The 16,240-nt window shown below is 40.2% G+C and overlaps 1 protein-coding gene across 1 annotated transcript; it reads left to right on the top strand.

Moving 5' to 3' along the window:
- The first annotated feature begins 12,526 nt into the window (after nt 1-12,526).
- On the top strand, nt 12,527-16,049 carry LOC147909604 (uncharacterized). The gene is made up of 3 exons (XM_087407099.1): nt 12,527-13,730; nt 13,809-15,297; nt 15,431-16,049. The coding sequence occupies exon 3, from the start codon at nt 15,481-15,483 to the stop codon at nt 16,027-16,029; it is 549 nt and encodes a 182-aa protein (XP_087263225.1). The 5' UTR covers nt 12,527-13,730; nt 13,809-15,297; nt 15,431-15,480; the 3' UTR covers nt 16,030-16,049.
- The last annotated feature ends 191 nt before the right edge of the window (nt 16,050-16,240 follow it).

Consider the following 16,240-nt stretch of genomic DNA (forward strand, 5'->3'; position numbering starts at 1 on the left):
TCATCGGTCGGCACCCCATCCGCTTTTCTAAATCTAGGCCGCGAATTGGAGCCGGCACGGTCGTTACGACGAGAGGACCGAGGGGCGACCGGGATGGAGCCGCGAGACCCCGTGAACTGGGAGGAGCGTATGCGGAGGTTGCAATTGCTGCACCATTGGGTTAGCGATAACCTCGATCAGGCCCATCAGCAGCAGGCCCGACACTATAATTTACGAAGGCGCGATCGCACTTTTAAAGTGGGGGATCTCGTTCTGAAACGACAACACACGCTATCGTCGGCGGTTCACAATGTCGCCGCCAAGTTATCGCGAAATTCCAGGGACCATTTAAGGTTAATGGGATTCTTTCTCCAGTAGTATATGAGTTGGCGAGCCTCGAAGGCGTTCGGATGGGAAAGTTGCATGTGAAGGATCTTAAGCCATACCTCATTCCCTGACCTTACTAATCCCTAGCGTCACCCTTACAGTTATCGGTATCGGAGTTATCGCTGGATAGAGATGGAGGACATTCTAATGGTGCGCCGCCACCCTGAGAGGATGGGAGAGAGAGGCGAAACCTTCCGAAGGAGGTATGACGCCGTATTCCGGGGAATTCCGACGGGACTATCCAACCTTCTGGCGAGAGGCAAGAGAGGTGGCTGAGGAGTACCGGCGTAGCGGCACCGGGGAGGCCGTCGTAAGAGAATGGCCCGATATCTGGGACGTCGCTGTGCAAACGGGGGACGGACCACCCCGGACAAGAGATGCATCCCAGCAGACGGATCCCATACCGTCCGCTATACCCCCGCCTCGCGGAGCGGGGGGGGGGGAGGAGAACATCGCCGCCTCAGCGCCGCGACGGAGATCAGACGGGACCGGCAGGTGGGGGGACCGGCGCACCTAGGAGGGTGTTGGAACTGCGGCCGGTACACCCACCGCTACTCGGAGTGCCCCTATAGCCGTGACCACTCTTTTTGTTACGGCTGCGGGCGGGCGGGGACCACGAGGAAGAACTGCCCCCGCTGTAAAGACGAGTACGCCCAGAAGGGCCCGTACCGTCCCGCACCTTAGACGTATCGAACACTATCATATCGCATATCCACAATAAAATATTATCGTCAAACCCCTAGTTATTTCCGATCCTTGGCTCGCCGCTCCATTTCCTTTTCTTCTCTCCAGTAATGCCGACCCTGCCGCCTACTTAATGTTCCTGCGAATGTATGCGGCTTTGCGCTTCGTTTGAGGTAAGTGGTAGAGCTTATTCCTGCTCTCACCATATTTCTTTGTCTTTTTTTGCTTTTCGACTTTGTGGTGTACTAAGGTTTCTCGGTTTTGTTTTCGTTGGTGATGGAGTTTGAAAGTACGACATGGCTGTTGGCGAGGCGTTTGACGCGAAGTTACCTCCGTTTGTATAGTCACGATCCAGCAGTGCCGTTTCTCCCTCATAAGATTTTTGAGGGGGGGGGGGGAAGACTATCGAGCGAGCTACTACCGGAAGTCGAATTGCGTACCGCTTAGCGAGCAGAATATTGCAGGAATAAAAATTTTTTTTTCTTTTTCCTCCCTTCGTTCCCTGCTCTCACCACTTTATTTTGTGTTTCCGTATCGGAACTCCCCGCATACGGGGAGTCGGGAGACTCGAAGAATGATTTTGGCGTGTGTTGACGTGGCGGAGAGAAAGGAGCTCGAGAGAAGGCCGCGATAGAACACATTCTCAGGATCGCGAGACGTGTTCGCGAGGCCGTCAGCGACTGCCTCCCCTCATTGTTTGGAATTAGTACCGTTTTGCGTAGGTCCTTTCCGTAGATTTCGAGGAGCCCTCACGTTCAGGGGGCCGGAGGAGGAAAATCAGTACCGTACCGTATTTAGCAAAAAGGCTACCCGGATGCTCGCCCGAATGACGTACCGCTAGATCACGATTAGGAAGAAACTGGCGGCTATCGACGTTCGTCGTAGCCGAGACCTCCTCGGTCCTCCCCGGGGAAGGAGGAGTTGTGACGTGACGTTTTCCGTCCGTCACAAGGGCCGCATTGCCTGACCGAACAGTGCAGTCTAGCGTCCTGAGTTCTCTCGCATTTTGGGGGCGGACGCACCTGTGCTTTTTTTTCCCGCGACGTTGTTTGCGTACCTTACGCGTTCCGCGTTGACGTTTTCGTTTTTCCGTTTCTGTGTATTCCCGTATCGAGGGTTACAGAGGCGACTCCCGCGACCTTGACAGAGTGACGCCACCTCACAGGAGAGAAGAGGAGAAAGAACGACCAGGATTGGGAATCAAGAGACGACCGCTGCTGAGAGACCCGCTGGGGGCGCACGACACCTGATCTCAGGTTGCACGCAGGTGACATCCTCCATTATTATGCCCTTTTTGTTGTCGCAAGGCATTTCCTATCACACCCTCTTCCAGGCGCAAAGCGGACCGAGAGTTGGAATGGCATGACGAGGAAGGCCACTCTACGTCCCAAAGACAGCGAGAGCCCCGAATAGGCACCTCGAGGCCACGAGGCGGTCCGAAAAAGACTCCCACGATCTCTCGAATTTCGTGCGCCAAACCATGCGACACGGGCATGACGCGGTTCCCGCGATTAGCGGAGCCACGCGAGTGAATCAGGCGCGATAAGGCCTCCTCGCGGGGATAACGAGCCCTGTGTGCACCCGGCACTTGAGCTGTGGCCCGCTTGACGAAAGCACGCTAGAGGACGCAGGATGCCAGCGAAGCGAGAACCTTCCAAGGTCGAGCACCTGCGAGGGAGTCACGGTGAGACAAGCGTCACAGTTGTAAAGTCGCCGGTTTCCGCGTCCGGGAGGCGTAGTCTAATCGAAATTATGTCGGGTGTATGAGAGTGAGTGCACGTGCGATAGATTTTCGGGGATTTCAAGTACGCGTGTCGCCTCCTGGAACGGCCCTTATCGTCGGGATAATCCTACTGCGTCCGCCAAGGCCACAGCTTCGTCTCTCGTTGTCGGTTTTTTTTTATCGCGGATCACATGTTGCGTCGAAGTTTCGTACCGTAATATCGCGTATCGTGTTATCTTAAGTGTCTATAGTGTAAGATTTGCATGCCTATTAGGGCATCGACCCTCTGTGTCATAGCCATTAACGACAATTTATAATAGCAATTGGTCATTGTGCATTCTGTCGTATCGAGACTGCGTAGTGTCGAATTTGCACGTATTCGAGCTTTCTCTGCATCTCAGCTGAGCGGCGCGAGGCCCCGCGAGCACGTACGAGGTCACGCCGTGTCCACGCTACCATCGCTGTCGAATCCCCTAGTACTTTCGAGGCGACGAAATCTTGTTCATATTATTCGCGAGAGTATTCCTGTGTGGCGTGAGCTCGTGTCGCGGGAATCTAACGAAGTTGACGCTTAGCGTAAAACCTCGGGACCTACGTAAATCCATTATCGCGCTCAAGTAGAGCTATCGTCTCGATTGTATCGCCAGATGTAAATGTAAGTCGAAAATTTATTTAATATATTTGTTACTTTTGCTATTGTTGATTCGTGTGTACTTTATTCTCGCCCCCATTCGCTTCTCCAAACGATCTGCTATCCTCGACCGCGAACCGCCCCCTTTGCCATTTCCGAGGCTGAGCTACCGATTGAGAGCCCGTCGACATTCACAGTTCATTAGAATATGGCATAAAGAAAATATCGCATCATTTCGGGAAAGAGTGGCACGCTCGCTCGTTGGCCTGGCGCCCAACTAGTGTTTTGTGATTGTGTGCCGCCCTTAAGGACGGCCGCGTGAAGACGTATTCCTGCCGCGTTCCGTTTAATGCCACCCGTCATCCGATCGTCTATGAAAATTTTAGCTGTGAGTGTGCAACTTCGTCGCACACTCATATATATATATATATATTGAGTCATCTAAAAAATATCCGCAGTTTTTTGTTCAATTTTTGAATGAAATTTTTCTTTATTGAAAATCAATTTTAATCAAATATATATTGGCCATTATTATCTATAACCTTTTGCCATTTTTCGGGTAATTTCATAATTCCATCCGTGTAGAACTTTTGTGGTTTATCGACGAAAAACTTTTTCAAGTGATTTTCGGCAGCTCTTTTGTCGGCCAATGTTTTTCCATCAAGAGAGTTCTGCAGAGATCGAAACAAATGGTAGTCAGACGGTACAAGGTCCGGGCTATACAGTGGATGCATCAAAACTTCCCAACCAAGCTCCCTCAATTTTTGGCGCGTCATCAAAGATGTGTGTGGTCTGGCGTTGTCATGATGGAAGACAACACCTTTTCTGTTAATCAATTCTGGTCGTTTTTTCTTAATCGCTTCCTGTAATCTATCCAGTTGTGAACAGTAGAGCTCTGAATTAATCGTTAGGCCATGTGGTAACACCTCATTATGGACGACTCCCTCCCAATCCCACCATACATCACCTTATTTGCCATTAATTCAGGCTTTGAAGTCGTTTGTGGTGGTTCACCGCGCTTATTCCATGATCTTTTACGAACAATATTCTTGTATTTCACCCATTTTTCATCGCCTGTGATGATTTGCTTCAGAAATGGGTCGATTTCGTTGCGTTTTAGTAGTGTTTCGCTGATGGAAATTCGATCAATCAAATTTCTTTGCGTTAATTCATCACCCAAACATCGAGTTTCTTTGCGTAGCCAGCCTTTTTCAAATGATTCCAAACTGTCATATGGTTGATTCTTAGTGCATTGGCTATCTCCTGACAGCTCTCATGCCGGTCTTGCTTGACCAGTTGCAAAATTTCATCGACTTTTTCAGTGACTGGCCGACCAGAGCGAGGTCGATCTTTGACATCAAAATTTCCAGAACGAAATCGAACAAACCACTCCTGCGTCCTGCGTTCACTTACAGCATCCGCGCCGTAAACTTCACAAATGTCTGCATGTTTATGCTGCGTTTTTGCGTTTTTTGTAGTAAAAAATCATCACAGCGTATTTCTTCAGATATTTCATTCATTTTCAAACCAATATAACTTTTGACACGATTGATGAATCCCCAAACTTTGTTTACAAAAAATGTAACCTAAAATGTCATCTTTCAGACGCGCGTTCGTTTGACACAATCGGATTAGTGTTGCCCGATATATGACCATCAACATCATCTAGTGACAAAAAACCGCGGATACTTTTTAGATGACCCAATATATACAATATGTGTGTGTGTGTGTGTGTGTATGTGTGTGTGTGTGTGTGTATAGAGCACATATATATTATATATGTATACATATATATTATATAAGGTATTATATAAGAAAACCCCGGATTTATGAGCTGAACATAAATGTGACTATAACTAATCGTGAAGGAATGTGAATTGTACTTGTATCGGCATACATAGTACTCCAAAATATAATGCGTTGACCTATGACTATGATTTACGTTTTACGACTTAATTAGGGCCATCCTTGTGCTATAAGGCTCTTACATAATGTTTTTGGAAAAAGTTTCAGACAAAAGTTGTAAGATTTTAAAGAAACTACTCATTAATATTCAGTTCTTTTTTCTTCATTAGTTTCTCTGTTTTGTTTGTGTCAAGCAATCAGATTTTGATTCCATCATGACAATGCATTTATTCACATTTCTTTAATTGCAGACGCAAAATTCTACAAATTGGTTCCACAATCGTATTTCATTAAATTTGATAATCGAAATGCCTCTGCCAGTAAATTAAAAATAGTCAGCCCACGAACGCCTCTGATATTTGTCTATAACTAGCCAAAACATGATTTACGGATGTGACATTTTGTTATAGCTGGCCAGATCATAATTAATGCCTCTGGCAATAAATTAAAAATAATCAGCTCACGATGAACGCCTCTGACATTGGATCATAATTAGGCAAAGCACAATTTATTGTTATAACATTTAACTATCACTATGATAAATAAAAGTGATATTTTCACGAATGACATAAAGATGCTAACCTTTCCCATTCTGGCTTTATAGGATGCCTTCTAACAAGAAACATATACATCACAATAACAAATTTTGGCCTTATAGAATGCCTTCCAACAAGAAACACAGAGTGACACGGTGCATCATTACAGTCTTGTTCGCCAATACAAGGATGAGATAATCACTGTACTGAGTGAATCGCTTGTTAGAAAGCACCCATAACCTTCTCTTCCAAAAGGCAGACAATTTTCTGCTACTATATTTTTTCTATTTTGTGGACACAAAACACTATATATATATATATATATATATATATATATATATATATTCTATATATACATATATATATATATATATATACACATATATTGTATATGAATGTGTGTAGAACACTACTACACTACACTGAATTAACAGTTGTAATGTTGCGCGGCAACGATACTATGAACGCGGGTCATACTGGTTACAGCTGATTGACTCATATAATGCCGTTGTTTTCTACGTGTATAGCGTCACGCAAAACGATATATGTATGCATATACATATACACACATACATACAAAAAATGTTAACTTTTCACTCTAAGAAAAAAGATACATAATCGATATCATGGACACATTATTTTCTTCTTAGCGACTAATTAAGAAAAGGCGTTCATCGTGACGTTCAAAGGCGTTCACCTAAATCCACGTTATTGTAAAAATTCTGTATTATCTTTGAAGTTCTATTATTGATACGTCATTTAAATGCATTGTCCAGGTTTATTCCACTAAAAAAAAAATACAAATAGATGATCAGATATATGACGTGGTAAAGTAAAATTCTACATTACATTTTGTGACACAAAAAGGTGATCAGTAATTCTTTGAAACCGAATATATCAAAAAATAATAAAGTAATATTAGGTGTAGTAAAAAGAAATCCATTATTTTTCCAATAGATGACTTTAGTAATCTGTATCACGCGTAGACGAGATCTATTGGAAAAATAATGGATTTCTTTTTACTACACCTAATATTTTAAAAGTACATTACATTCAGTAAAATGCATTTAGTTATTAATATGATGTTCAATTATCATTATTAAGAAAATATTATGTAGAAAGAAAAATATTTTCATGATTTTGCTGGAAGATATGGTCGCAGCATGTTTCTTATACTGTGATGCTCTTGAGTTGCACATCCGCGCGTGAGCGGTTCGGCCGTCGAGCGGTTGTGAAGGAAAAGTAGGCAGCACTTCAGAAATAGGCTCGAAATGCGCAACTAATTTCGAGCACATTGAAGTACACGTATATAATTTCTATAATTTTATAAAAAATATATTTGGAGTGATGTTTATTAATAATGTTATTTATTAAAAAAAAATTATGAAAAAAGGAAAAAGCAGGATCGAACATAAGATCTTCAATATTTTGATCTTGCATCCAACGCCCGAGATCACATTGAGTTCTTGCGGATCACCTCGACGAACGCGATACATACAGCGCACGAAAACTGTATCTCATCAATGTTTATGTTTTGAAATCATTTTTGCTATTATACGTTAATGAGAAAGATATATGATTAATATAATTAATAAAAAGAAAATGAAAGAATTTTAAATCACAAACACGGTTGTCAGTTTTTTTTTTTGCCAGACTTCGGTTGCTTGGACTAATATTCAATACTCCAGCACACGACAAAAATTGGAGACTTTCACATCTGCTGGAGTATCGAATATTAGTCCAAGAAACCGAAGTCTGTCAAAAAAAAAACAGAGAACTAGCAATCGTGTTTGTGATTTGAAATTCTTTCAATTTCTGTTGTTTCAATAGAGCGAGACAGAGAAAAAACGGATATAAGCTCCGATTGTAATCAGTGAGTCTCCGCGCCGAACTAGGCTCGTCTAGCAAAACTCTGTCTCTGTCCTTCTCTTTGTAGTCGCTTGTTTCTAGCGACCGAAAATACTTTCTCGGCGATCTCGACCGCTTGGCGTGTATCATAAGGGGGAAAGAGACATTCTAGATAATACATAATTTTTATTAAATTATATTCACCCTCTACGATTTAAGTTACGATGGCACGTGCCATAATTAATAGCCTGGAACGTGTTGTTTATGTTTGGCTCAATAGATGTATATGTTTGGCCCGATTTCTTTACCACGAGTTTCACACATTATTGTAAGTGAAAGAGTTAATCATATACCTTTCTCATTAACATATAATAGCAAAAATGATTTCAAAACGTGACAGTTGACGAGATATAGTTTACGATTTTCCATGTATTTTATGTACCACGTTCATAGAGACGATTCGTAAAAACTCAGCGTGGTCTCGGACGTTAAGTGCAAGATCAGAATGTTGAGGATCCTATGTTCGTTCCTGCTTTTTCCTTTTTTTCATAATTTTTTTTTAAATAAATAACGTTATTAATAAACATATTACTCCAAATATATTTTTATAAAATTATAGAAATTATATGTGTACTTCAGTGTGTTCGGAACTAGTTAAACATTTCGAGCCAATTTCTGAAGTGCTGCCTATTTTTCCTTTACAACTGCTCAACGGTCGACGGCTGAACCGCTGGATCGCGCGCGGACGTGCATCTCAGGAGCGTCACAGTATAAGAAACATGCTGCGACCATATCTTCCAACATGAAAATTATCATGATAATATGACATTTTAGCATGAAAATTATTATGAAAATATTTTCCTTTCTACATAATTGTTTTTTTTAATAATAGTGATTCAACATCATATTAATAAGTAAATACATTTTACTGAATATAATGTATTTTTAAAATATTACTTTATTATTTTTATGATACATTCGGTTTTCTTTCGAAGAGCTACTGACCACGCTTATGTGCCACAAAATGTAATATCTTTTAATATAGAATACTATCAATTTAAGGCTAATAAGAGTCGATACAAAACGAGATGCGTAATTTTAAACTGGAATGATGACTTAATTCCAATAACTCCGCGATGTCTTCTTTATCCAACATGTGAATAAAGAACACATCACAGAAGACTAAAAAAAATAAAGAATTGATAATTTGCTGGAAGGTACGGTCGCAGCATATTTCTTAGTGCAACGCTCCTGAGATACACATCCGCGGGCGATCCGGTGCGGTTCAGCCGTCAAGCATTGAGCAGCGGCAGCGAGGGAAAAGAAGGCGACGCTTCAAAAGTCGGCCCAAAATTTAACATGTACTCCAATAACTATAGGAAGAATACCGAATCACGTCAATATATAAATAAAAAATTATTTGTACATTGCATATAAAGGCACATATAAAAGCTTTTTGATTTGTTAATTATATAAGTATATTGACATACCAGGTGTATGCATAAGTTTTTTCCAGTTTAACTAAGAGATGGCGCCAGCGAAAAGTACGCAGCGTATTAATTTGACACATACGCCATTTTGTTCGTCTGACATTTAACTACAAACACACACAAGTTGAGTCCGTCAAAAACTAGCGTCTTTGTTTTATCGTTCAGTGATCATGTCGAGTTTTGTGCCTGAAAAAGAACATTTGCGGCACGCATTGCTTTTTTTATTTAATCAAAAGAAAAAGGCTGTTGAAAGTCATCGTTTGCTGGTAGAAACATATGGTGAACACGCTCCATCGATTAGAACATGTGAAACATGGTTTCGACAATTTAAAAATGGTGATTTCAATGTGAAAGACAGTGAGCGCTCTGGTAGACCACAAAAATGCGAAGACGAGCAATTGCAGTAGTTATTGGATGAAGACACAACTAAAACTCAACGGCAATTAGCAGAAGCATTACATGTATCACAAGAAACAATCAGCAGAGCAATGGGAAAGATCAATAAACTCGGTAAATGGGTCCCACACAGTTTGAATGAACGTCAAATGGAAAATCGCAAAGTCACTTGTGAAATACTGCTTCAACGCTACGAAAGGAAATCATTTTTGCATCGAATTGTGACGGGTGACGAAAAATGAATTTATTTTGAAAACCCGAAGCGGAAAAAATCATGGCTTTCACCTGGCAAAGCCGGTCCATCAACACCAAGGCCAAATCGCTTCGACAAGAAGACCATGCTCTGTGTCTGGTGGGACCAGAGCGGTATTGTGTATTATGAACTCTTGAAGCCCGGCGAAACCGTTAATACACAACGCTATCGCCAACAAATGATTAATTTAAACCACGCATTAATCGAAGGACGACCGGAATGGGCCAGAAGACATGGCAAAGTGATTTTGTTACACGACAATGCGCCGTCTCACACAGCAAAACCAGTGAAAGACACCTTGAAATCGCTTGGATGGGACATCCTTCCGCACCCGCCGTACTCCCCAGACCTGGCGCCATCTGACTATCACCTCTTCGCATCAAGGGCACGCGCTCGCAGAGAAGCATTTCAGCAATTTCGAGGAAGTTGGAAAATGACTCGACGAATGGTTTACCGCAAAAGACAAGCAGTTTTTCTGGCATGGTATTCATAAATTACCTGAAAGATGGGCGAAATGTGTAGAAGCCGATGGCCAATATTTTGAATAAAAAAAAATTAATTTCCCTTGAAAATTACGTGTTTTTTTTTTACCAAAAAACCGGAAAAAACTTATGCATACACCTGGTATTAATCATCGCACTTTTGCGATTTGATTATCAGAATTTTCATGCATTCGGATGATAGTTATAAAAGAAACATTTCACAGAAAGTACTGATCGACATTAAACGTAACATTATTACAGAAACATGATTTCTTTTCGGATTTTTTTCTAAAAGTAAACAGATCTCATTTACATATAAAAATACTGGTTTTCTATCTATTCGACGCATACTATGTCGAATTATTTTTTGCTATAACTGTCGGTTTTTAAACTTAGAAATACATATATAATTTCAATAATTAAATAAAAATATATTTAGCCTGTAATATGTGTTTATTAAAAATGTTATTAAAAAAAAAAATTACGAAAAAAGAAATCGATCATGGGATTTTATTCAGATCTCGCACCTTATGCGCGAGACCATGCTAAGGTCTTGCAAATCACTTATATGAATGTGGTATATAATGCTCATGAAAAAACAAGGAAATATCAATATCTCGAAAATTATTGTGTTTTGAAATTATTTTGCTGTTGTACATAAATTAGAGGGATATAGGATTAGTATAGTATATTTATTAAAACTTATGTCATCTATAACGTTTCATCTCCTCTTAATTATACGCGTTGAGCGGCCGAAATTTCCCAGAAAGCATTTTCGGTCGCTAGAAACAAACAACCAGAGAGAGAGAGAGAGAGAGAGAGAGAGAGGGGGGGGGGGGAGTGGTTATTAGAGTAAGAGAGATATGAACAGAGTAGGAGCGAGTCTCGGATCGAGCGGCAAATCATAAGACGCTATAGCATCGGCGTATCGCATGCTACATGAATTCCTTATGATAATTGATCTATTATAATTGACTCAGAATTTTAAATTAATAGTTACTGTCTTCCTGAAACGGAATTCGGTATAGTTCTTTATCAATTATTTAATTGAATAATTTAGAAAATGAGCTCCAAATTCTGCCATTATCGCTGATGGTTTAATGAATAATTGTAATAGCAACAAATGTCAAATTGATTAGTAAATCATTTCATTTAATAAGAAAATTGATGATGGATCCGAGCAATTCAAGCCGTTTCATCATATTATTACGCACGTACCGTGTCGATACCGACATCGTAGTTCGTCGCTCGCAAAGTCCCGAAGATCGCATTGTCTAGCAACGCGAGCAGCTCTGTTATTAAACAAGATCGGCAGATTCGGACGTGAGCCGTCGTTGCGCTCGGACATAACTCTCGATCCTCTGATTCTAGTATCGTTCATGTGCTTTGAGTTTACGTATGACTGTTCTGCGTCTATTTACAAAATAAACTCTTTTTCTTCTTTCAATCATATCCGTGTTGTTCATTCCTGCGGGCGGGAGTGTGAACGCGTACGCGAGAACGTCTCCGCGAGCCGGACGCCCGGACGTAACATTTTGAGGGTTCGTCCGGGATCGTGTAATGATTCGTTTGCCAATCCGGAAAAAAGCTCTAATGGAGAATCCGCAGGAAACGACAGCTCAGCGGGAATTGGAGCAAACGACGGACAGTTCAGCGAGCCGCTTCAGAGGAAGTTTTTTTCCGTCGCATCGACGCTTCAAGCTATACTACGAGAGGTACAACAGCTGCGTGAGGAACAACGCCGAACAAGAGCCGAATTTTCGGAGACATTGCGACAGCAGGATGCAGAGCTTGCACAACAGCAGAAACGACAGGGGGAATTTGCGGCGACGTTGCGTCAAAGAGATACCGAGATTGCGCAGCTACAGGAAAAACTGGGAGGGATTCCTGCAAACCAGCTAAATCTCTCTAATAATATTTCTAATAATAATCTATCCTCCTGTATCGATAGTCATTCTGTTGTTGCCGCGAATGATATTGTGCATGCCAATCCTGTCGCGAGTTACGTCAATTTCCTTGAATCCGTCGCGAGCGTTGTTAATCGCGAATCTTGTTGCGAGCGCTGCTAACTTTATTGACTCCAATGTAAATATTGCCGGTTGCACAAATATAGTGAATCATCGTGTATTGTCCGCGCATTCGGTCGGGAATGTTGATCGTTTCGATCCTGCACTGTTTCGTGGGGGCGGGGGGGGGGAGGGGGCATCCATGAAACTGAAACCAGACGGAGGTGCGCCCTTATACGAGTTTTTCGCACAATTCAATCTCAGCGCGAACTGCGGAAGAGGAAACAAAAACCGCTCTTGGTTTCATGCGAGGCAAAAAGCGTGCAGTATGTAAAATTTAGAGAACTTACAATTCGAAAAGTTAAAGTCGAAATTGGAGATGCGTTTCGGTGAGACGCATTCGTTACAAAACTATTATTCGAAGTTATTTTATTAATAGAAAACAGAAATTCGGAGAAAATATCACTTCTTTGGGTTATGACATAGAAAGATTATCACAATTAGCTTATCCTGATTCGTGTCCTGATTCGTTCGCAATAAAATCGCAATTTGTTTCCGCTCTTTTTGACAGATTTGTAAAAAGGGCTCTCCAAATGGAGGGGATAAGGATAGCAGGGCATAAGGGTCGTTAAGGATAGCAATCAAAAGAGGGAAAGCAATAAAATTGATTCAAAAAAATAATTTTCAACATAAAAATGGATTATACTCTAATGGGTTGATTATCGTAAAGGTCTTTCTCATAAAAACGCGGACGGATTGTCGAGGCGGCCATGCGCGAGTGATCAGTGCTGCTATTGTGCTAACGTGGAACTAAAAGAAACTGCAAAGCAAGAAAGTTATGTTAGAAGAATGGTTTTTGCAAAAGACAGCTGCGAAAATTGCTCCTTGGTGTAAGGAGCAAATGGAAGATCTCTGCATTTGCTTATTTTCAAAAAAAGAAGCAGGAGTGGAACGTTCTTCATGGCAAGAAGTGGCGGCGAGTGATGTTTCTATCAAAGTATATTGATCCTATTGGATTCTTTCGAAGGATAGTGTAGGATAGTGTATTCTACAAGAAATAGGAAGCCCCTAATCTGAAGAAAACGATCTTTCAATTAATTGTGCCTAGAAAGCTCATTACACAAATTTTGGAAGAGCTACATAATTTTCCTGCAGATGGGCACTTCGGCATCAATAAAACGCTTGACAAAATACGGAGATGATTTTATTGGGCGACATGTAAACAGGATATGGAAGAATGTGCAAGATCTGTTTAGCTAAAAAAGGTTCTCCCGGTAAAGAAAAATCTCCTTTACAGACATATAATGTGGGAGCCCCATTCGAAAGAGTTCAATTGAACTTTCTCGGCCCTGTACTAATAACTTCTGCTGGAAATAGATATTTGCTCGTCATTGTCGACTGTTTTACTAAGTGAGTAGAAGCTTTTCCATTAAAGAATGTCAGATCTAAAACTATAGCAGAAACATTTCTAAATCAAATTATTTCCAGGCACGGAGTACCTCTAGAAATCCATACTGATCAGGGGAGGAACTTCGAATCGAGAATTTTTCATGAACTGTCACATTTATATAGGGATGAAGAAAATGAGAACCGCTTTGCACAGTCGAACGGACAGGTGGAACGTCAGCATCAAATCATCTTGAACTATTTGTTTCAAAATTTATCACCGAAAATCAAAAAGACTGGGATCGGTGGATTCCTTCATATCTGCTGGATGATCTACAGACGAAACTAGTAGAATGATTCCAGCGGAGGTTTATTTTGCTCAAGATCTCCGTTTACCGATTGATTTGTTACGTGGTAATCCATCAAAAACTGAGGAGATTGGTTCTCCGGAAGATTATGTAGGTAAAGTAAAAAGAAAGCTGGAGAAATTCATGAAGAAGTAAAGAAACAAATAGATATCAAATTTTTACAAACAAAAACCTGGAATGATCTTAAAGCCAGACAGATCTATTTTGAGGAGGGACAGAAAATGTGGTTATATAATCCCCGAAGAAAGAAGGGAAGAACTCGCAAATTGCAGAGCAATTGGAAAGGACTATATTTTGTGGTTAAAAAACTTAGCGATGTTGTATACTGTATATGCAAGTCGAATAAACATAAAAATAAAATTGTACATTGGGATAGGCTGGCCTTATTTAAAAAGACGTTTAAGAGAAACGAGTTGAAAAGGTTAACTAATCGGAGCCCTATCACTAGAAAAGAATTATAATTTTATGGTGTAAGCTGCGCGAGTTATTTTTCTTTCTTAGTTGCAGGGTTCACGTTCACGTAGTGGTTTCGGACGGAGAGGATCTCCCTAGGGGCTTCGTTGGAAATACTTCGGGCGCCTCACAGCCAGTCCAGCGGACTCATTTTCCACAAAAGCGAAGATTAACTTAATATCTTTTTAAAGATATAAAAACCAATATTGTTGATCAACTGACCCCTTAAATATAAATAAATGCTTTATTTCTTTGAACGTTTGCATGATCTACAACAGAATCATATTGCAATTTAATCAATCCTATTATAACACTAAATGATTGTCGTTAAGCAAGAATTTGATATTGTTCACTGCAATTGCTATTGTTTCACTACAATATCAAATTCTTGCTTAATAACGACAATCATTTAGTGTTATAATAGGATTGATTAAATTGCAATATGGTTCTATTTCACTATTGTGATCGATAATAAACTTCCTACTATTCATAAACAATATTGTTTGTCGATGATGCATTTCAGTCGCAGTATAAAGAATTTCGTAACGTTCTTACTCGCAGTAATACATAGTATACCAAACATAAGATACAGCAGATATATGAACATTCCAAGGTGTGTGATTCGAAGTTTGATGATTACGTTTGATGATTAAATTTAAAACTTCCTACATGTTATTGTACGATTCATGGTGTTACTGATGGAACATACAGAGAAACTCATCCACACATCCAAATGTTGTGGAAAATATATTACTTCAATGTCATAAAATGTAATTATGATATCTATGTATATTAAAGTAAGTAAGAGACAGTAAATTTAATCAATTTTTATAAAATTTGGATTATACATTTTATACATTATGTACTTTTCTAAGATCTCTTTAGGTTTTTTATTTTCTACAGCGCATCTTCTCATGCATCTTCGAAATCTCGCTACGTACCTCATATTTTAAATGAGGAGATATGTATTGACATTGACAGCGTATAAATTCTTGGACATCGAGATCGTCATAGGATCTCAAATAATAGATGTAGAAATTGCGATCAGCGACAATCGAGGCAACCGCATAATCCTGCCTCATGCTACGTGGAAGGCATCCATCGAGAGGCGTGCAGATATTGAGCGATTAATGCAATCAACTGTCTCATCATCATCATCATCGATTCAAGATGTGAATGTAGAACTTAAAGTATGTGATTCGAAAAACGTAAAATTTTCATTGTATGATACATGCTTGTACATGAAATCAACAACCGTACTTTTCTTATTTGAGCTCGAGCAATGTATCGAGCATGCGTACTATAAATTAAGTCAATGTACGCACGGTGTTAGTAAAAAATTTAAATATTTTGTATCATTTTTAAGACAAAATTGTATTAGTAAACGCGATGCTGTAAACACTTTGCACACAATTTATGATAAAAATTCTATTATAGAATGTGAACTAGTGGTCTGTGGTTTAAATTATATTGTACATGTTATATTAAAATTAGATAAATAAATCTATATTAAAAAATATAATATTCCTTTGAAAATTTATCTTTTCCCTAATCTCTTCATCATTTCTTTTTCATATCTTCGTGATAATAAATTACTTAATAAAAAAACGCGTCCGGCTGATCGACTTATATCATTAAAATTGTGCTATCATTCTATTGTAAAATCGCATAAAAGCCATAAAATGAATACCATATCTTTTTAATAAAATCGCG

Source organism: Acromyrmex echinatior, chromosome 6, assembly GCF_024713525.1.
Source record: "Acromyrmex echinatior isolate Ae372 chromosome 6, ASM2471352v2, whole genome shotgun sequence".
In the NCBI taxonomy this organism is placed as follows: Eukaryota; Metazoa; Arthropoda; class Insecta; order Hymenoptera; family Formicidae; genus Acromyrmex; species Acromyrmex echinatior.

Excerpts from the sequence above, each read along its gene's own strand:
- LOC147909604 (XM_087407099.1), top strand. The coding sequence starts at position 15,481 with ATGAGGAGATATGTATTGACATTGACAGCGTATAAATTCTTGGACATC.